This window comes from Ascaphus truei, chromosome 2 (genome assembly GCF_040206685.1).
Source record: "Ascaphus truei isolate aAscTru1 chromosome 2, aAscTru1.hap1, whole genome shotgun sequence".
Lineage (NCBI taxonomy): Eukaryota > Metazoa > Chordata > Amphibia > Anura > Ascaphidae > Ascaphus > Ascaphus truei.
In genome coordinates, this window is record NC_134484.1 from 349,431,207 (window position 1) to 349,449,581 (window position 18,375).

Genomic DNA, 18,375 nt, shown 5'->3' on the forward strand with positions numbered 1-18,375 from the left:
ACACAACACATTGCAGGCCTATCCTACCTCTTCTAACACAACACATTGCAGGCCTATGCTACGTCTTCTAACACAACACATTGCAGGTCTATCCTACCTCTTCTTACACAATTGTAACCTTGTCTGTAACTGTTACATACGCTCATCATCATATATTATCTCTAACTGTGCATGAAATGTCTGAATTGACTGTATAACCTCTGTTCATTTAATGCAACATGTATTGTCATCATAACTCTGTGCTCAGGACATACTTGAAAACGTGAGGTAACTCTCAATGTATTACTTCCAGGTAAAACATTTAATAAATAAATAAATGGGAAAAAAAAGAATGTCCCCATTAAGGAAAAAAAATAAAAGCCTCTTCACATCTAGATGTTAGAGAACTCAAGAGGATTTTCATCACCCTTATTCAAGCAACAAGATACAGTGTGTTATCATATGCCTGAGGGTGGCATTCAAAGGGCTGTCAGACTTATTCAAATACTGACAATAGGAGTTGAAATGTTAGGCATATTCCTACCACCTTTGCAAGAGAGCTGGCCTTATCAATACGTAAAATACATGTTTGGTCATAGCACTATTATGTCTGGGAACGGCTACCTCAACTTTGAAATCCTTCTCTTTTTGTCATTTATCTGTTCCAGCCGACAAACAGATACTGCAGTCGAAATGGCCCAGTCCAAAATAGTGGGTCCTAATCTTTTTACATTGGGCCCACCCAAAGCAATTGTTTGGCCTTCGGCACTCCCCTCCTCCTAAAGTTTAGGGTTTAACCCCCCTCCTCTCCCACAACAATATTGAAAATAATAAACATTTAATTCGTGTAAGTTATGCAATAAAACTGAATCCTTTGCTTTTTTCAACCATTATCTTTGATTCCCCCTCTATGGGGATAATTAATTAAAGGTGCAATCCCACTTAGGGCTTTTATATAGTGTGCGCGGGCGTGCACGTGCCGCATGCTTTTTGTGTGTATGCTGTGAGCTGTGAAGTGTGTGTGTGTGTGCGCGCGTGTGTGTGTGTGTGTGTGTGTGTGTGTGTGTGTGTGTGTGTGTGTGTGTGTGTGTGTGTGTGTGTGTGTGTGTGTGTGTGTGTGTGTGTGTGTTGTGATTTATTATTTATTAAAAAAAATTGGTAAAAATAAAAGTATTTATCACATTTGTGCAGACACACAAATACACACACACACACACACACACACACACACATACACACACACACACACACACACACACACACACACACACACACACACACACACACACACGTGTACATATATACACACACATATACATACATTCAGCGCCGATAGCGGCGCAAAAAGATGATTTTCCCGTCTTCCCCGCTGTCTGTCGGCTCCCCGCCGTGCGCGCGCGCGGCCCTTGTATAGAAGGGATGACTACCCTCCGCCATCTATAACTGCCATGCGCGCACAAGGCGTAGCACGCGGCCGCACTATAGAACCAGCCTTAGTCGGCCAGTTGGATTTCTTAGGGGCCTCTGAATGGGGAAGTGGTTGTCAATCAAGAGTTTTCTTTACCCTTATCCCATCCTGTCCTTATCAGAGACAAAAGTTAAAAGGGAGGTAGGACTCTGACTGTACAAGCACTTGCTGAACACACAGTGATTTCAGACAAATGGGAGCAGCCAGAGGAAATCAACCTCCCCCTCCCCCACAGGTCTAACTTTAAAAAATAAAGTAAGAATTCCTCTAGGTAAAACTCCCTCCGATTCCAATCTCGCATGTATAATAGTTCTCTTAAGTCAGGTAGAAATCCAAAATGAGTCCCCTCGTATACACTGGCGACACACTTTATTCGAGCTCGGCTAGTCCCACGAATTCGGGTATACCCGGGTGTATTGAGGTTTGTGACTGTTTTCTGCCCGAGTGCATTGAGGTATTTTCCAAGTAGGGATTGAAGCATTTTATTCCCGCTGGCTGCAATACTGCACAGTATATATATATATACTGCATTACAATTCATGAATTTATGCCATCTGGTAGACACGCGAAGCATTGCAGCCTATTAAATCCTAATCATTATCATTTAACAGATCAGCCGCCCATCAGCCAGGCATGAACCCAGGCTGGGAAGGCAAACACAACTGGGCTTGTCAGAGGTGAGGAGCGGCGCATTCCAGGTATCTGCCAGGTACATACCGGGTATTTGCTCGAATAAAGTGTGTCGGTGCAGTAGATCAATTTCACCTTGATGCCTGATTTAATATCCAAAGAAGAAACTGGATTCACAAAAAAACAGACACGCAGTAATGAATATTAGGGCCGTTCTTGTCTCACAAAATGGCTCAAAGAATTCTAACTTAATAACCAAGATTGATGCTGAAAAAGCTTTTGATAGAATCTCTTGGTCACACCGGCTAAGAACTCTAAACCTACACGATTTTGTGTAAAAATGCATATATAGTTACTCCAAACCATTTATAATTCTCCCAAGGCCTTTATTACCGCTCATAATTTAAATGATCATATTTTCGGGTTAGAAAAGGAACAAGGCAGGATTACCTTCTTTTACCTCTTCTGTTCAACCTCGCTTTAGACCCCTCATTAGATATCTAAAAGATATGACCTCATTCCAAGGCATCAGTGTTCCATTTTTTTTAAATGTAGGCTTTTCAGTGATTAGAGTATCGTCTTTTGCTGATGATCTGCTACTATTTATGCCTGCCTGTAATCCAGAGTCAGCTATCACAAAGATTGAGAAGATTAAAGATTTTTTTAGTTGTGTCCCCTGGGAGGGGGGAGGGGTGAAAGGTAGGCTGGAGCAAAGGAGGAGGTATGGGAGGCCTGCCAGAGGGGGCCCGCACCACAGAGGGGCCTGTCAACGGGCGTCTGCCAGAGGGAGCCCGCAGAGGTTCCTGTCAGTTCCACCAGCCGGACCTAGCAGGACCCCTAAACTCACCTGGCCCGGGACAACCAACTTTGTTTAGTGGTTAAACCGGCCCTGGTGATATATTAACTCTCAAGATCTTAAATGGCTGAACAAGGCATTCCAAAAACTCATATGGAATGGGGGGGAAAAAAATACAATTTAATCTTAAAAAACTTCAACAACCGTAAGATTCTGGAGGCCTAAACTTTCCTAATATAAGATTGTACAATTCTGCTAGTCTCCTGAGATTTGCCAGAGATTGGATTTTAGATTTACTGTAGATACATTTTCAAACATTGAACAAGATCAAGAAATGGCTGGGGAGATAAACTTAAAACATCTACTCCACATACCAATCTCTAAACTTCCCAAGCATTGCAAATGAAATCCTCTAATTTTAAACATGTCACAACAATCAAGGCATAATATTCAAGCACAGTTTTAAATCTACTCATCTACCTTTATGAGGCAACTCAAGACTTTCAAAATTGCAAGGCAGGCACCTCTTTTCAGACTTAGCAACACAGAGGCAACAGAACTATCAAAAATGTGATACTGAAAATACAAACTGCAGACAGACACACACAAACTCTGCTGATAGACATAGACACACTCTGCAGCTAAACATACAGTACAAGACAGACAGTCGCTCTCTGCTCTCTGATCGGAGGTTGACTCATTGTCTGGCTGCTGCCTCCTGTCCAATCAGGTCCCTTGTCTGAGAGCTGCTCTGACAAGTGAAAGCTGATTGGCTGGAAAAAAAACTTGACAAGATGCCAAAAATGTTGTGCCATTACTGAATGAATGATATCCAGAATTGTAACCAATCAGAGAGCAGGGATTTCAATAAGGCCCGGAATTTTAAAAGCTTTACCCTATAATTAAGTAATAATCCCCGCAGAACAAGGCATTACTGGCCAATAATGCCCCGGCTGGAAGAGTTGAAGGCCCAAAGCGAAGCCATTATTGGCCAGTAATGCCCTGTTCTGAGGGGATTATTACTATTATAGGGTAAAGCTGTTAAATTCAAGGCCTTATTAAAATCCTTTTTTTTTTTACATTTTTCATAAAAAATACAAACACTTTTGTAGTCATATTGATTTTTATCAGCATGATTCTCTACATTCTTTTGCTTTTACTGCAAGTTTATTAAAAGGAAATTGTACATACACACAGCCCCCTTCTATATACACACAAACACACTCTGCAACCCCCCCTCTATATACATGTAGCCAGGTACCCCATTCGGTCTCCCTGTGCTCCGGTTTTCCCCCTCCTTACCCTCAGAAATGTGGGGATGTGCGGCAGGGCGACAGTCACCAGCGGTTCCCTCCGTTGGGCGCCGCCATGTTGGGTGTATGCGCGCGCACGCGTGAGAGTTGCACATGCGCGGGAATGGCGAGGAGCTACCAGAGTTGCTGGGAGGTTACGCATAGCAGGGCAACGTCGCGGCGGGCATTAAAGTTGCACATGCACAGTGCCCTATGCGCACGCGGTCCCAATGTTAATCAGGCAGCTCAGAGACTACAACTCCCATGATGCTTAGGGAGAAAGCTGCCTGGTGACACACGAGAGCCAATGGGATGGCTGGATTGCTTCTCAAGGAAGGAAAAACTACTGCCTGCTGGGAGAAGAAGTGAGGAGTTAAGACCAGGAACCTGAAGGTGCAGGTTAGGTCTACGGAGCAGTGCACCAGGGACTAGGCCAGAGGTAAATCCCCAGGGCCCAGTTAGTCCCCTGAGACACTGTAGATAATTGCTGTATGACATAGGGAGCTGCCTTAAGACAGGGACTTCTTCACTATGCTCATAGAGAGAGAGATGCTGCAGGACATTGCATGAATGCCAGTGCAGCTCGATAGCTGAAAGGATATCTGACTCTATAGCAGAGACTATTCTTAAAGGATCATCCGGCTGGGGATCCCTCCCCTGGGGAGTCAGATGGTGTATCCATTCCTGCAGGGAGCAGCGCATCGCGCCGTGGGATCACGTTGCGGAGCTGCTTATCTTCCAAGGATTATCCTGGTTAGGACAATAACCAGGGAGGTAGTAGAAGTGCACCAACGGGCCCCAACACAGGGAAGCGCTATCCCTCACACTCACATTAACCTTATAGCTGGTGGGCACTCAGAGGTTAAGTGCCCTGGCACCTTAGTACACCAAGGACAAAGGGTGATGTACTGATGGACATGTGGGTTGGTGGGATGGTACCCATTCAGGGTGATGCAATGTTATGTAATGATGTGTTGATGATATGCCACGGTTATTAAGATGCTTAGTAAATACTGTTTTATCCAAGTGTGTGTAATTACTGTATGATTGTTCTGGTGAGGGCACACTCCCACCACGCTGGGATCCCTCATCAGTGGAGGCGCTGCACCGTATGTACGTATACCCCAGGCTCCCAGTGGCGGAGGCTTAGCCCTCCTGGTTGCCAAACAGGTACAGCATCACACTGATAAGTAGTCAGATACACCTACCCACCCCAATCTCACTTAGGGTGGGGGTAAGAGGGCTACATACACAAAACACACTGCAGCCCTCCTCCACTCTATACACTCATAAGACACACACACACACACACACACACAGCTGCCCCCCTCTACACCCACAACCAAACACTGCAGCCCCCAGTAAACCCACAAAACTGCAGACACGCACACCAAAACACACTCTGCAGCCCTCCTCCACCCTCTACACCCACACACTGCAGCCCCCCTCTACACGCCCACAAAACACTGCAGACACACACACCAACAAAACACACTTGTGCCCCCCTCTACATCCACAAAACACACACCAGCTGCCCCCCCTCTACACACACTGCAGCTAGGGTTGCCAGGTGTCCGGTTTTGAACCGGACAGACTGGTATTTTTCTGTTCGGTAAAAAATGTAGGGGTAAGGCTGCGGCCCCGCTGGCGCTGACCGCGCTGAGTGCACGGTGCTTGCCGCTTTTAGTTACATAAATGTAAATGGGCAAGTCCACGCTCAAGCGCGGGCACACTGCTTGGCACTTGAGTAAACAATTTTTTTATCGTTTCCAGCGTGCTCAATTTGCCTGCAACGTCCCCCCGCGCTCTTGCGAAATAGCAAGGAAACCCGGCACTCATGCTTGGAGAGCTGGTGACGTCACCGCTCTCAAGCATGAGCGCTGCAGCGTCTGGTAACCAGAGAAATTGGAGTCATCCCCCCCAGCCAAGGAGAAGACTAACCAATGGGAGGGCTCAACATCATGCACAGCTCCCCCATTTGCATGCTGGGAAATGTCGTTTTCTACCCAGCTTTGCATGTGGGAGAGGAGAGAAGAGTTCCACTCTGTCCCTGCCACCACAGGTAAGATACCAGGAGGGGAGAGGAGGAAAAAGGAGGATGAGGAGGTGGTGAGGAGGGAGAATGAGGTGGTGGTGAGGAGGGAGAATGAGGTGGTGGTGAGGAAGGGAGGTGGGTGAGGAAGGAGGGGCTAAGGAAGGAGGGGGGGAGAAAGGAGGGGGGTCGGTGAGGAAAGAGGGGGTGAAGGAAGGGGGGTGAAGGAGGGGGGTGAAGGTGAGGGAGAGAGGGTTGAATGTGAGGGGGTGAAGGGGAGGGAGGGGGTGAAGGGGAGGGAGAGGGGGTGAAGGGGAGGGAGGGGGTGAAGGGGAGGGAGGGGGTGAAGGTGAGGGAGGGGGTGAAGGTGAGGGAGGGGGGTGAAGGTGAGGGAGGGGGTGAAGGTGAGGGAGAGGGGGTGAAGGTGAGGGAGAGGGGGTGAAGGTGAGGGAGAGGGGGTGAAGGTGAGGGAGGGGGGTGAAGGTGAGGGAGGGGGGGTGGAGGGGGGGTGAAGGTAAGGGAGAGGGGTGAAGGTGAGGGAGGGGGGTGGTGAAGGTGAGTGTGTATATATATATATATATATATATATATGCATCCAATAAAGAATATCACTTCTGAGCACATTCACATGTCTTAGACAGGTCTGCAACCCTGCCTTCCACCATTATCACCAAGCATACAGTGCTTACACTGCAGCAAGGGATTCTGGGAAATAAGCGGGTAGATGATCCCAGCAGGGACAAAAAAGCGGAGCACAGCTGTGCTCCGCTTTTTTGTCCCTGCTGGGATCATCTTCCCGCTTATCTGCTTACACTGCGTGATGCACGCCCACGAAGAAACAACAGGACACCATATGTGAGTAACCCCTTGCCATTGATTTATGTTTGGTTGCTGCTGGGATATTACACACAGGGCTGATTTCTGCCTTTGAGACGCAGTCCTAATCGGAGGTGAAATTAGTGGGAGCTGCTTAATACCCCCCATCTATATCACTGACCAGGATTTAAATATGCTTCTCATTACACACGTGGATGCCTGTGTGTTGTACAGCACTCACTGATACTTTGGTTACCTGCATTATGAATTTTCTTCAATCAAGTTATCCAATGAATTGTGTATCTGACAGTGACCTGATACATTGGAGCACTGTATGTTACAGAACTTTGTTCTATATGTCTATTCTGGGAAATAACATGAAAATGGGCACACGTGTCACCTTTTTCCCAAAATCTATTTTTACACGGAACCCTTATAAGCTAATGCTCGCCGTTCACACAGCTTTTAAGCACAGCATGGGATTAGATGCAACGTCAGTCAAACCACTCACAGGCAGCTGTTTCGACCTTTTTGGGTCTCATCAGTGTGTGAAGTTGGTTGGCTGTACTGGTTTTGCAATTTTCAAGCTTGGTAGGTTTACCATACACATTATTTAAGTTATGGTGGGTGAAAAAAGCCAGTACAACCAACCTCACACTGATGAGACCCCAAAAAAACTTTCAGTTTAGCTTTTCCATTCACCAGTTATTTCATTTTTAATTTGTATATAATCTATGAGTTTCTGGTGTTATTACATTCTGGATATGCTGTGCTTTCTCTTTTCATTTTTTAACTTTTTTGATGGCTATTAATTTAGAATTATATCTATTCCACCATACCCTCTTTGTTCAGAACTTCATCACCACTCCAGGAAGGAGTCCGTTGGTGACGAAACGTGTCGAGTGGACCACCCCTGAACTTTTCTCCTCATTATGGACTCTTTGATTTCAATATGAATTTACCACCACTTTACCTACTAAGAACTTTTGGAACCACCTCTTGACGTGAACACTCCAATATATCGTAAAGCTGAGTATGGTATACCTTTTTGCGCTGGATTTCAATGGTTATTTATAGGACTATACTTGTCATTTACAGATCACTCTCACCATGTTTATATTTGGTATTTAGATCTTGTTTGAATTAAGCATATTCTGTGGTATTTAGACATGTATAAACCATATTCAGTTTTGCATCTATTACTTATGCTACTTGGTATCTGTCAGGCATGTAGAGTTCCAATTTATTCAATCTTAAGTGATCATACCATTCATCTGTTTGTATTTTTCATATATGATACTTCCAATTGATTATCAGGACATTTGCTATTAGTATTTTACTGTGATGACCGGCAGGTAGTGAGTTAATTGGGTACTTTGTCCCCAATGCACTCTATGTAGTTTTGTGCCTGATTTATATATATTTTTTCCCCCTTTTTTTGTATCAGTATTTATAGTCCTTTTTTTATTTTAGGAGGTGTGGGAGAAGTTCAGGTGTTGGTTTCATGTATTTTTTAAATTGTATGTTTATTTGGTAGATGTGTTTAATTAAAATTATTTTGTATTCTTTATAACACATTTATTCATTCTTTCTGATATATCTGAGTGCTTATCATTGGGTTTCTTTTTTCTTTGTGTATTTATATTATTATTCCCAATAGCACCGCCAGTCCTGAGAATATTTACAGGGATAGTCTGCCTATAGATTTCAGCAATATAACGGTGTTGATTGTGGTGCCTTTCTCTTCTCTAGCTATCTCTATTAAAATCCTACTAACTGTCCATAAGCTTCTGACATTGTTGGCTTGTTGCATTGATCAATTTTTCATGCTGAAATCTACCTGTTTGACAGTCAGAGCTGTAAGTACAAGGTTTATAAAATATTCATGCAATCAATGCTGGCAAAAATTGCGTGGTTTATTGTGAAAACTTCCATTTGTACATTCTTAATTCCACTGCCATTGTGGCGTGATGTACAGTCATGTGAAAAAAAAAGTACACACTCTTTGAATTCCATGGTTTTACATATCAGAGCAAAATAACAATCATCTGTTCCTTAGCAGGTCTTAAAACTAGGTAAATACAACCTCAGATGAACAACAACACATGACATATTACACTGTGTCATGATTTATTTAACAAAAATAAAGCCAAAATGGAGAAGCCATGTGTGAAAAACTAAGTACACCTTATAATTCAATAGCTTGTAGAACCACCTTTAGCAGCAATAACTTGAAGTAATCGTTCTCTGTATGACTTTATCAGTCTCTCACATCGTTGTGGAGGAATTTTGGCCCACTCTTCTTTACAACGTAGCTTCAGTTCATTGAGGTTTGTGGGCATTTGTTTATGCACAGCTCTCTTAAGATCCAGCCACAGCATTTCAATCGGGTTGAGGTTTGGTCTTTGACTGGGCCATTGCAACACCTTGATGCTTTTCTTTTTCAGCCATTCTGTTGTAGATTTGCTGGTGTGCTTGGGATCATTGTGGTTACATGACCCAATTTCGGCCAAGCTTTAGCTGTCGGACAGATGGCCTCATATTTGACTCTAGAATACTTTAGTATACAGAGGAGTTCATGTACCTTGCAGGACTCAATGACTGCAAGGTTCCCAGGTCCTGTGGCTGCAAAAACAAGCCCAAATCATCACCCCTCCACCACCATGCTTGACAGTTGATATGAGGTGTTTGTGCTGATACTGTATGATGTGTTTGTTTTTTGCCAAACGTGGCGCTGTGCATTATGGCCAAACATCTCCACTTTGGTCTCGTCTATCCAAAGGACATTGTTCCAGAAGTCTTGTGGTTTGTTCAGATGCAACTTTGCAAACTTAAGCCGTGCTGCCATGTTCTTTTTAGAGAGAAGAGGCTTTCTCCTGGCAACCCTTCCAAACAACCCATACTTTTTCAGTCTTTTTCTTATTGTACTGTCATGAACTTTAACATTTAACATGCTAACTGAGGCCTGTAGAGTCTGAGATGTAACTCTTGGGTATTTTGCCATTTCTCTGAGCATTGCACGGTCTGACCTTGGGGTGAATTTGCTGGGACGTCCACTCCTGGGAAGATTGGCAACTGTCTTGAATGTTTTCCACTTTTGAATAATCTTTCTCACTGTAGAATGATGGACTTTAAATTGTTTGGAAATGGCCTTATAACCTTTCCCAGATTGATGGGCAGCAACAATTGCTTCTCTAAGATCATTGCTGATGTCTTTCCTCCTTGGCATTGTGTTAAAACACACCTGAATGCTCCAGACCAGCAAACTGCTAAAACTTCGGCTTTTATAGATGTGGTCACACTTGCTGATAATCAATTAATCAAGGGCATTTGATTAGCAGCACATGCCTGCTACTTAGCATCTTAATTCCTATGGAAGCAGTAAGGGTGTACTTAGTTTTTCACGCACAGCTTTTCCATTTTGGCTTTATTTTTGTTAAATAAATCATGACACTGTGTAATATGTCATATGTTGTTGTTCATCTGAGGATGTATTTGCCTATTTTTAAGACCTGCTAAGGAGCAGATGATTGTTATTATGTCCTGATATGTAAAACCATGGAATTCAAAGAGGGTGTACTTTCTTTTTCACATAACTGTATGTGTATGCGATTATATATATATATACACACGTTTTAAGTTATGGTGGGTGAAAAAGGCAACAAGAAACCTCCACCATATTGCATATAGCAAATAAAAAGATCACTTGCGAGCACATTCAAATGTCTTAGGCAGGTCTGCAACCTTTCCCCATTATCCCCAGCATACAGTGTTTCCACTACAGCAATCCCCTCTCAAGAGCTACAAATGTAGCCAACGTTATTGCAACCCGTGGCGCGCTCCCGCATGTGATATAGTGTGATAGCCCCGCCCTCTTCTCGCACGCGGCTGATTCAAAACAATAGCATTGTGTATGTCCCGCTGCAGCACGCCACAATGTGCAATAATATTTGGTACATTTGTATTGACCTTCAAATACTGTAAGTCATTGTTTTCACCACTTGTAGTGGAATTTAAACTCCAGAAAGGAGATTCTGTATTTTGAAAAATCAAACATACAGTATGAATGGGTTTCAAGGAAAAATGAGCAAACTGATGCACATACGTAGTAATATTTCTCATTGAATGACATAGAAAACTACAATGGTGTAGTGTAGAAGGATGATTGAAGTTGATACACACTGGACGGACAAATAAGCTAATACATAAGTGAGTCACATCAACAAATGGCCTAAATGACACAGTCAAGATTAGCTATAAATTGTAGTGATGAGGACTGGTGGGGTCAAAATGGTGAATGGAAGCCAGTCATTCATAAAAATACCAATAGAGTAAGCCCAATTTAAATAAAAAAACATGGGCAGAGGAAATGGAATTCACTGGTTTTCTAACGACCAGACACTTTATTTAAAAAAAATAAAAAATTTTTTTAAAAAGGGTGCAGAAAATGTTTAACTACACCAGCTGTAGTTCAGCTTCACCAGGGACAGGGTGCAGAGATGGTACTAGTTTAATTAACAAGACAAGAAATAGTGATTTTAGACCATCTCCATCCTTTCTTCTTGAAACTCAATTTGAAACCTTTGGCATTTATGTGGATTTGTATTTAAATGTGCAAATAAAATGTCCAATAAAGTATTGTTGATGTTAGTAAAATTAATGAGATTGCATCAGTGAAGCTTTATAAAAAAAAAACTAATATTGGAAGGTGGCGTAGTTTACATAAAAAAAAACTATTTTCAGCCCAAAATCCAAATGTATGCCTCATATGTCAATGGGTAATACCTTTGACAATATATTTAAATCAGTGGTAAACGTATTTAAAAACTTTAGGAAAAGAGCTACTGAAGAGGAGAGAGATACATTTAATGGAGACCAAACTATTGTGAAAAGACAAAGCAGTTAACTTCTGAGAGACTTTAGGTCTAGAAACAATCCCATGCTGGCATGTAAAGTAGGTAAGTTTGGCAACTGTGCTAGTATTGCCATCTCTCTCAACAACTAAATATACCCCAGAGCAACCAATCATTTCTTCTCTCCAGTGAATAAAGGAAGGTTTCTTGCACAATTTCACCCACTTTTGAAACCCTTGTGAGTCTATAGTGTTGTATAATCTTTCTTCCTCATTATCTTCAACCTCACTTAGCATTGGTACATTAATCTCATCTTTTAAAAATGCTTTTGTCACACCTACCCCCCCCAAAAAACTGTTTTGGATGCCCTCTGAACTAATTCCATATTTCCCGTTGTCCCTTTGCATCCAATCTTCCAGAACAATTGATACATCATGTCATGCCTACATTTCTCTTGCCCCACTTCCTCTTTTAAGAACCTGCTGTCTGCATTCCACCAGAACCACTCCATTGGAACTGCTCTGGCAAAAGAACAGAATAAGACCTTCTAGCCTATCACAGGGGCAATTCTTTTATATTCTACTGAACCTCTTAGCAGCCTTTGACACTTCTGATCACCCCTTCTCTTCCACACGTCTTTCATAGTTAATCTCTAATTTGTCTGACAATTCCTTCAGTGTTTTGTTTGCTGGTAATTTTCCTCCCAATTCCCTCTGTCAGAGTATGACAGCGAATTAAGACCTTTGTCCTTTTCCCTTAAAACCTCCGTTCATCATAACCTAATACACATGTGTCTTCCAGCATCATCTTTATGCCGAACATACTTAAAATCGATTGATCTTTCCTGATCTTTTATCTTTCTCCCAAATCTCAAATGCCTTCAAGACACATCCATGGGCGGCCCTCCCCGTCTCACTAAACTTCTGGAGCACTACTGCCCCCTCACTCATCATTGGGGCACATTGCTGTCCCAACCACACGCAATGATCCCTGGTGCACAGGTTAGGCAAAGGAAAGAGGAGATATGAAATGGTGAAAAGGAGATAAAGAATAAGAGCGTTAATGGAATAGAATAAGAAGAGAAAGAAATTGAAGAAAAAAACGGGGCATGGGAAGTTCAGGAGGAGGGTGTGGGTGATAAGGGGGAAGATGAGAGGGATTACATGATTACGGGGGATATTGAGGACTGGGAGTGAAAGGATGGGAATATAGGAAGAAGTGGTGGTTGCAGTGCCTTAAATCAAATGCAGGGTTGGGCTTAGAGATAAAGGACTGGGCCACAGATGTTTTGTGAACATAGCTGCAAGACCCACTATGCAGCATTAGGTACGCTGCTGGGTTGGCCGTTGCCCACCAAACTATTTGTTAGGGATCGCAGAAAGCCAATGCTGCCTGGTGAAGATAACATAATTATGCAAGTGCTACAAGCATAGTACTGTACTTAGTAGTTATCATGGATTCCTCCGTCATTAGTCCCACACGTTTATTACCGCAATAAATCCCCTTGCTCCCTCTTCCACAAATGCTAAAATCCGCACCCCTCTCACCAGAATCAACCAAATTCTAATTAAAAATATATTTTACTACTGCAACCTGAAATTCGTCTAGTCCACATGTTCTAGCTCCATCCAATCTGCTCTTATATGTCATTCATCATTCTTGGTCTGCTGGTCTGCTAGTCTACTATGCAAGTCCCCACATTGACTATTCACATCCTTCCAAAATGAAGGTTTTAATTGTAGCACCCTGCTAAAAATCACCCCTGGCTCTCCATGTCAGCCCTGGTAGCTGCAGGTAGTGCCAGGGTTAAACAGTCCTCACAAGGCTAGACATGTGAAGCAGTAGTAGTTGCTACGATAATGTGTCTATTATGTTTCCCCTTCCAGGCGGAAGTTAGGACCCGTGAAATCTACACGTTGCTAGAGGGTCACATGCTCAGTGGAGTGACCAAGTGTCAACAGGTAATTCTGCCCGTTTACTGGGGGCGAAGTGGTAGCCACGCATTAGGCTGCATCCTCTGTGCCGCTGAACGCGCTCATGCTTGAGAGCGGTGACATCACCAACTCTCCAAACATGAGCGCTCGGCTGTCCGGAATATTTTTTTTACGTGCGAGCAGGGGGGCCGTGGCCGTGGCCGTGGCCGGGGCCGAGCAGTGACTGGCACCGACTGGTTGAGGAGGTCATGTGACCCTCCAGCACGCCTGAAACACAAATGAAACTGTCTCGACAAGCATTTAGCGTCCGCGAGCGTATGGGCACGTGCACGCCGTGTTAGCATGGCCGGACAGATTTGAATTCATTCTGCTGACCGCACTAAGCACTGTCAGTGGCACAGTGGACTCAGCCTTAGGTATAAAAGATGGGGACCCACTATTCTGGAACCAGGGTCATGTGTAGGATGTGAATGAGGCCAGATAGCTTAACTCAGGGGGGCGCAAACTTTTTTCCCTGTGCCCCCCTGCCACAGTCCCCTCACCTCCGCGCACCCCTCCCCCCGCCCCGGCGTCATGACGTCACGTTGCCATAGCAACGCATGTGAGAAGCCGCCGGAGCCAAGGTAAGTTAGGTTTACAGAGGCCCTGCAGCTCCTCCAGCACTTAATTTAAGTGCCTTCGGGAAGCGCGCGGGGCCTCTGTAAACCCCGCGCCCCCCTGCACTCAGTCTCGCACCCCTCGGGGGGTCGCGCACCTCAGTTTGCGCACCGCTGGCTTAACTCATCCCTCTTTGAAAGCACAACAAGTCCTTATGTATTTTCTTAACTTTATCGGGAAAGTCACAGCAAATAAAGGGTACTTGTAGATGTTGTGGAGTGGTAAAAGAGTGCTTCTGTATGTGGAATGCTTGTATCAAGGGAAGGTAAAAACTGAATGGCCTTGCCAGGGGGTAGATAGCATGAGAGATACTACTCACTCAGCCTGCTTAGGATGGAAAAGGAAGTGAGTAATCTTTGTCACACGGGAATAGTGACAGGACTATGCTACCTGTGAATACAGACAGGGGAGTATAGAAAAGTCCACTTAGCCAGGGGGATTAAAGAGGTTGGCAAGGCGACCAGCTACTGGCAGTGTAAGAAGGGAATACGTAACAATAATGTATCGATTAAACAGGCACTGTCAGTTTTCAGAGCAGGGAAAACATGCAACTGAAATATAAAGGGCTAGCAGGCAGAGCTGCAAAGGGGGGAACAGAAATCAACAATCCTGTTCCAGGACACCAACCCTTTTATGTTAAGACCATACCCCAGAGGTGAACCCTTAAAATCAGGAGTTCTCCAGGCTCTCCTAGCTTGTAAAGCAGCAGGTAACATCTTTATTGTTTTATAGCAGTGACATTATCCAAAAGTACAGGGCCCCATAGAGGTGCTACTGTATGTATCCAGGCATCTGATGCAGCAAGCAATCCATTCCCAGGGTTAAGTAGGGACCTGGGGTGGGTAGATCTGTTTCCATTCCCAGGTTTAAGATGGGACCTGGGGTGGATCTATACTAGGTGCCATCCCCAGATTTATGTAGAGATCAGGGATGGACTTCCTCTAAGTGCAAGAGATTGTGTTGTGTTCTGTTCTGCTGAAAACCTGCCTTGATTGTCTATGGAAATGCTGCTGCTGTTCTTAAACAAAGGCCAAGTTATAAAGTTCCTGGCGCCCTTTTTCTATTATTAACTCTTTTCTACAAGCCGGTACGGAGTCACCAAGGAAACCCTGAAATGCACAGGTAACCGCTGAGCTAACACCCTTTTTGAGCAGGTATAAACCCTGTCAATGCACAAAGACTGTCAATCTACCTCATTTTTACTGTACACTCTAGCCCTGCTGCCATGGGGGGGGGGTGGAGGGTTAGTGGTGTTATATAATCATCACCAATAAAGCTTTCCATGGCCCTTTCAGATATCTCAGATGTAATACATGCCCTCTCAGCAGTGCCTAAGGTTGAGCTCAGACAGGCTGCTCCTTCAAATGCAGTCACGTCAACGCTGCACTTCCCCGCCGGGAGTCGTTTCTTGTTTAAAAACTCCCACAGAACAAAACGAAAGAGTGACGAACGTGGGCGCGCACGTCGCGTAGCGTCCTGTCTGATCGGGGCCTAAGATCGCTTCCTCATAACCTCTTCCTAGGTTGTCCTTACCTATGAAATGCCCTGGACTATAGCATCAGACAGACAGACTGACACACACACACACCCATCCATCCCCCTCCCCCCCTAAAACTAGAATTTCTAAGGCCGCGCATCTAGTGCCCGTGACTGGCGACGCGATGGATGAGTAATATTTCGCTTTGCGGCGGCTTCGCGGGCTTCCGGGCATTTTATTTGTTCAGGGGCTGTCACGTGAGGCGACAGCGCTTGAAAAATCAAATATTCCCGGCTTCCAAAGTCCGCGACACGACGTCGCTCCGTCACATTGCCGCAGTCGCGCTTACTCTAAGCACACGTGCGGCGGCAATGTATTTGTTTTTGCGCCGTCGCTCGTCGCGGGCAGTATACGCACGGCTTAAGGAAGTTTAGCATCTTCCTGGTCTCCATATACCACTTAGGCTACGCTTATTGTGCCGGCGACGCGACGGTCGCTGGAAAGACAAATAGAGATGACTTGCAGCGATCGCGACCAATCCGTCGCGTCGCGCTTACTATAAGCGCACGCGACTGCGGCAATGCATTTGTTTTGCCGCGACGTCGCGTCGCTGGCACTATAAGCGCAGCCTTACTCCTGTCTGCACCATGATACTATCCCAATACCAAAAGAAGAGTACGGTACACAGACACAAAGCTAGCCACACTGCCACAGCTCTCTCACAACAAACCTGGTGTTCACACTGTCTCTCCTGTCTTTTAGTCTGTAAGCTCTGTGACTTCTCTACATACTGTAATAATATGTATAAAGGTTGTAATGTTATTTATGTTGTATATTGTTACTATTTTGCCTGTCATGTTATCATAAATAAATTACAATCATTAAAAAAAAAGAGCGATCAAGGAAAAAATTGCAAAATTAGGAAGAAAGGTACAAAGTGGATAGAAAGAGTGTTTCTGTTTGCTTACTTTGGGTACCTACAGTATAACACAGCCAGCACATATATATAAGGCCATGTGACTGTTAAACCTGCAGCCTTTCTGTTCCTGTAAATAAGATCATATTTCATTACAGCCGTACGGATTTGAAAGAGGAGAATGTTTCTAAAAAACACTGTTAGGTCTGCACCAAGAAATAATTTATTTTACATTTCAAATGCTGCAGAGATCAGTGCATATATATATATATATATATATATATGTATATATACAGTATATGTATTTCAACTTGCCGTAAAAAACATTGCGAAATTGGTAGGTGTTAGATTTAGCAAGACAACAAGCTGAAATGTATGGAGATTTTAGTCCATTGACAGGTTAAGGAAACATTCACATACCACCCCAATCCCAGCAGTTACCTGCTAGCAGGTTCCTAATGTCCTCAGGTAGCACTGCATGCATAGTGTATCGTGATATTAATCCTATTTAAGTGTAATATTACAAGAATTGTTGATTAGCCACAGCAAAGACGCTATGCTGCTTCTATATATGAAAAATAGGGAAGTAGCCAAGAGGAAGGAAAAAGAAGGCTTTGGTGTTGGTAATGTTTAAGGAAGTAACTGGTCAAATCAACCCCTTTGCTTTCTCCTCCTCCCCCAGCCTACAAGCAAACAATTGTGCAATGAAGTACTGCCTCCTACTATTTTTTTTAAACTAATCTTTATTAAACTAAAGAAACTACACATAACATTATTTTAATTAAATATATTATGGCAAAGATAATTTTTGTGCTGATTTAATTGATCTCTTATTACTAGCTAAAGATAAATATAAATTCTTCTTGCTTAAAGAAAGGGCGTTCTGAATTCTAAAACATTTATTAGAACATAGATGAACAGTACATATGAAGAGGCAGAGGCCCCAGCATGGGGTCGTAGGCTCCTTAAGGGCTGCGATGGCCTGATTGGCGAGAGCTGGTAGGGGGGGGTCGGCTAACCCCCCTCCCCCTTCCCACACGGAGTGGGAAGGCTGCTTGTCCCCTCCCATGCAGGGGGAGGGGGGAGAGGGTATAAAGAGTGGGGCCCCAAGGGAGAGAGACAGAGCTAACGGAATTCCCACCCACCCATCCCCAATGTTTGGCTATTGTATTAAACTGTTGGAATGTTATATTAACATGATTTGTATCACACAGGAGCAGTTTGTCTCCTCGTCACAGCGGAGCTGCCGCGCCAGCCAAGCTCACGAGACGGAGAAAGGGTGAGGACTTTAGGGTCCGTCCCTCAGCTGGAGCCCCTAGAACAGCGCGGCAGGCTGGAGGCGCCGGCTGTAGGGCCGGGCCGGCCTATGCCCAATCAACGCTGGTAAAAGGCTGGGCGCCAGCTTTAGGGCTGGGCCTAAGCTGACCCTACGGGCGGGAGGGGGAGGGAAGCAGCCCAACATCGGCTGAATGAGGATCTCCCCCTCCCATTTTACAGGGCTTTTGGGCGGGGGGAGGGTGCGGGC

General features: G+C 44.3%; 1 protein-coding gene across 1 annotated transcript in view; it reads right to left on the bottom strand.

The window, feature by feature from the left end:
* The window catches only part of SKAP2 (src kinase associated phosphoprotein 2), a 325,224-nt gene extending 307,722 nt beyond the window's left edge, over nt 1-17,502 (bottom strand). Inside the window, exon 1 of the mRNA XM_075586827.1 lies at nt 17,292-17,502. Coding sequence (XP_075442942.1) covers nt 17,292-17,334 — 43 coding nt within the window. The 5' untranslated portion in view covers nt 17,335-17,502. The remainder of the gene's footprint in view (nt 1-17,291) is intronic.
* Between the last annotated feature and the right edge of the window lie 873 nt (nt 17,503-18,375).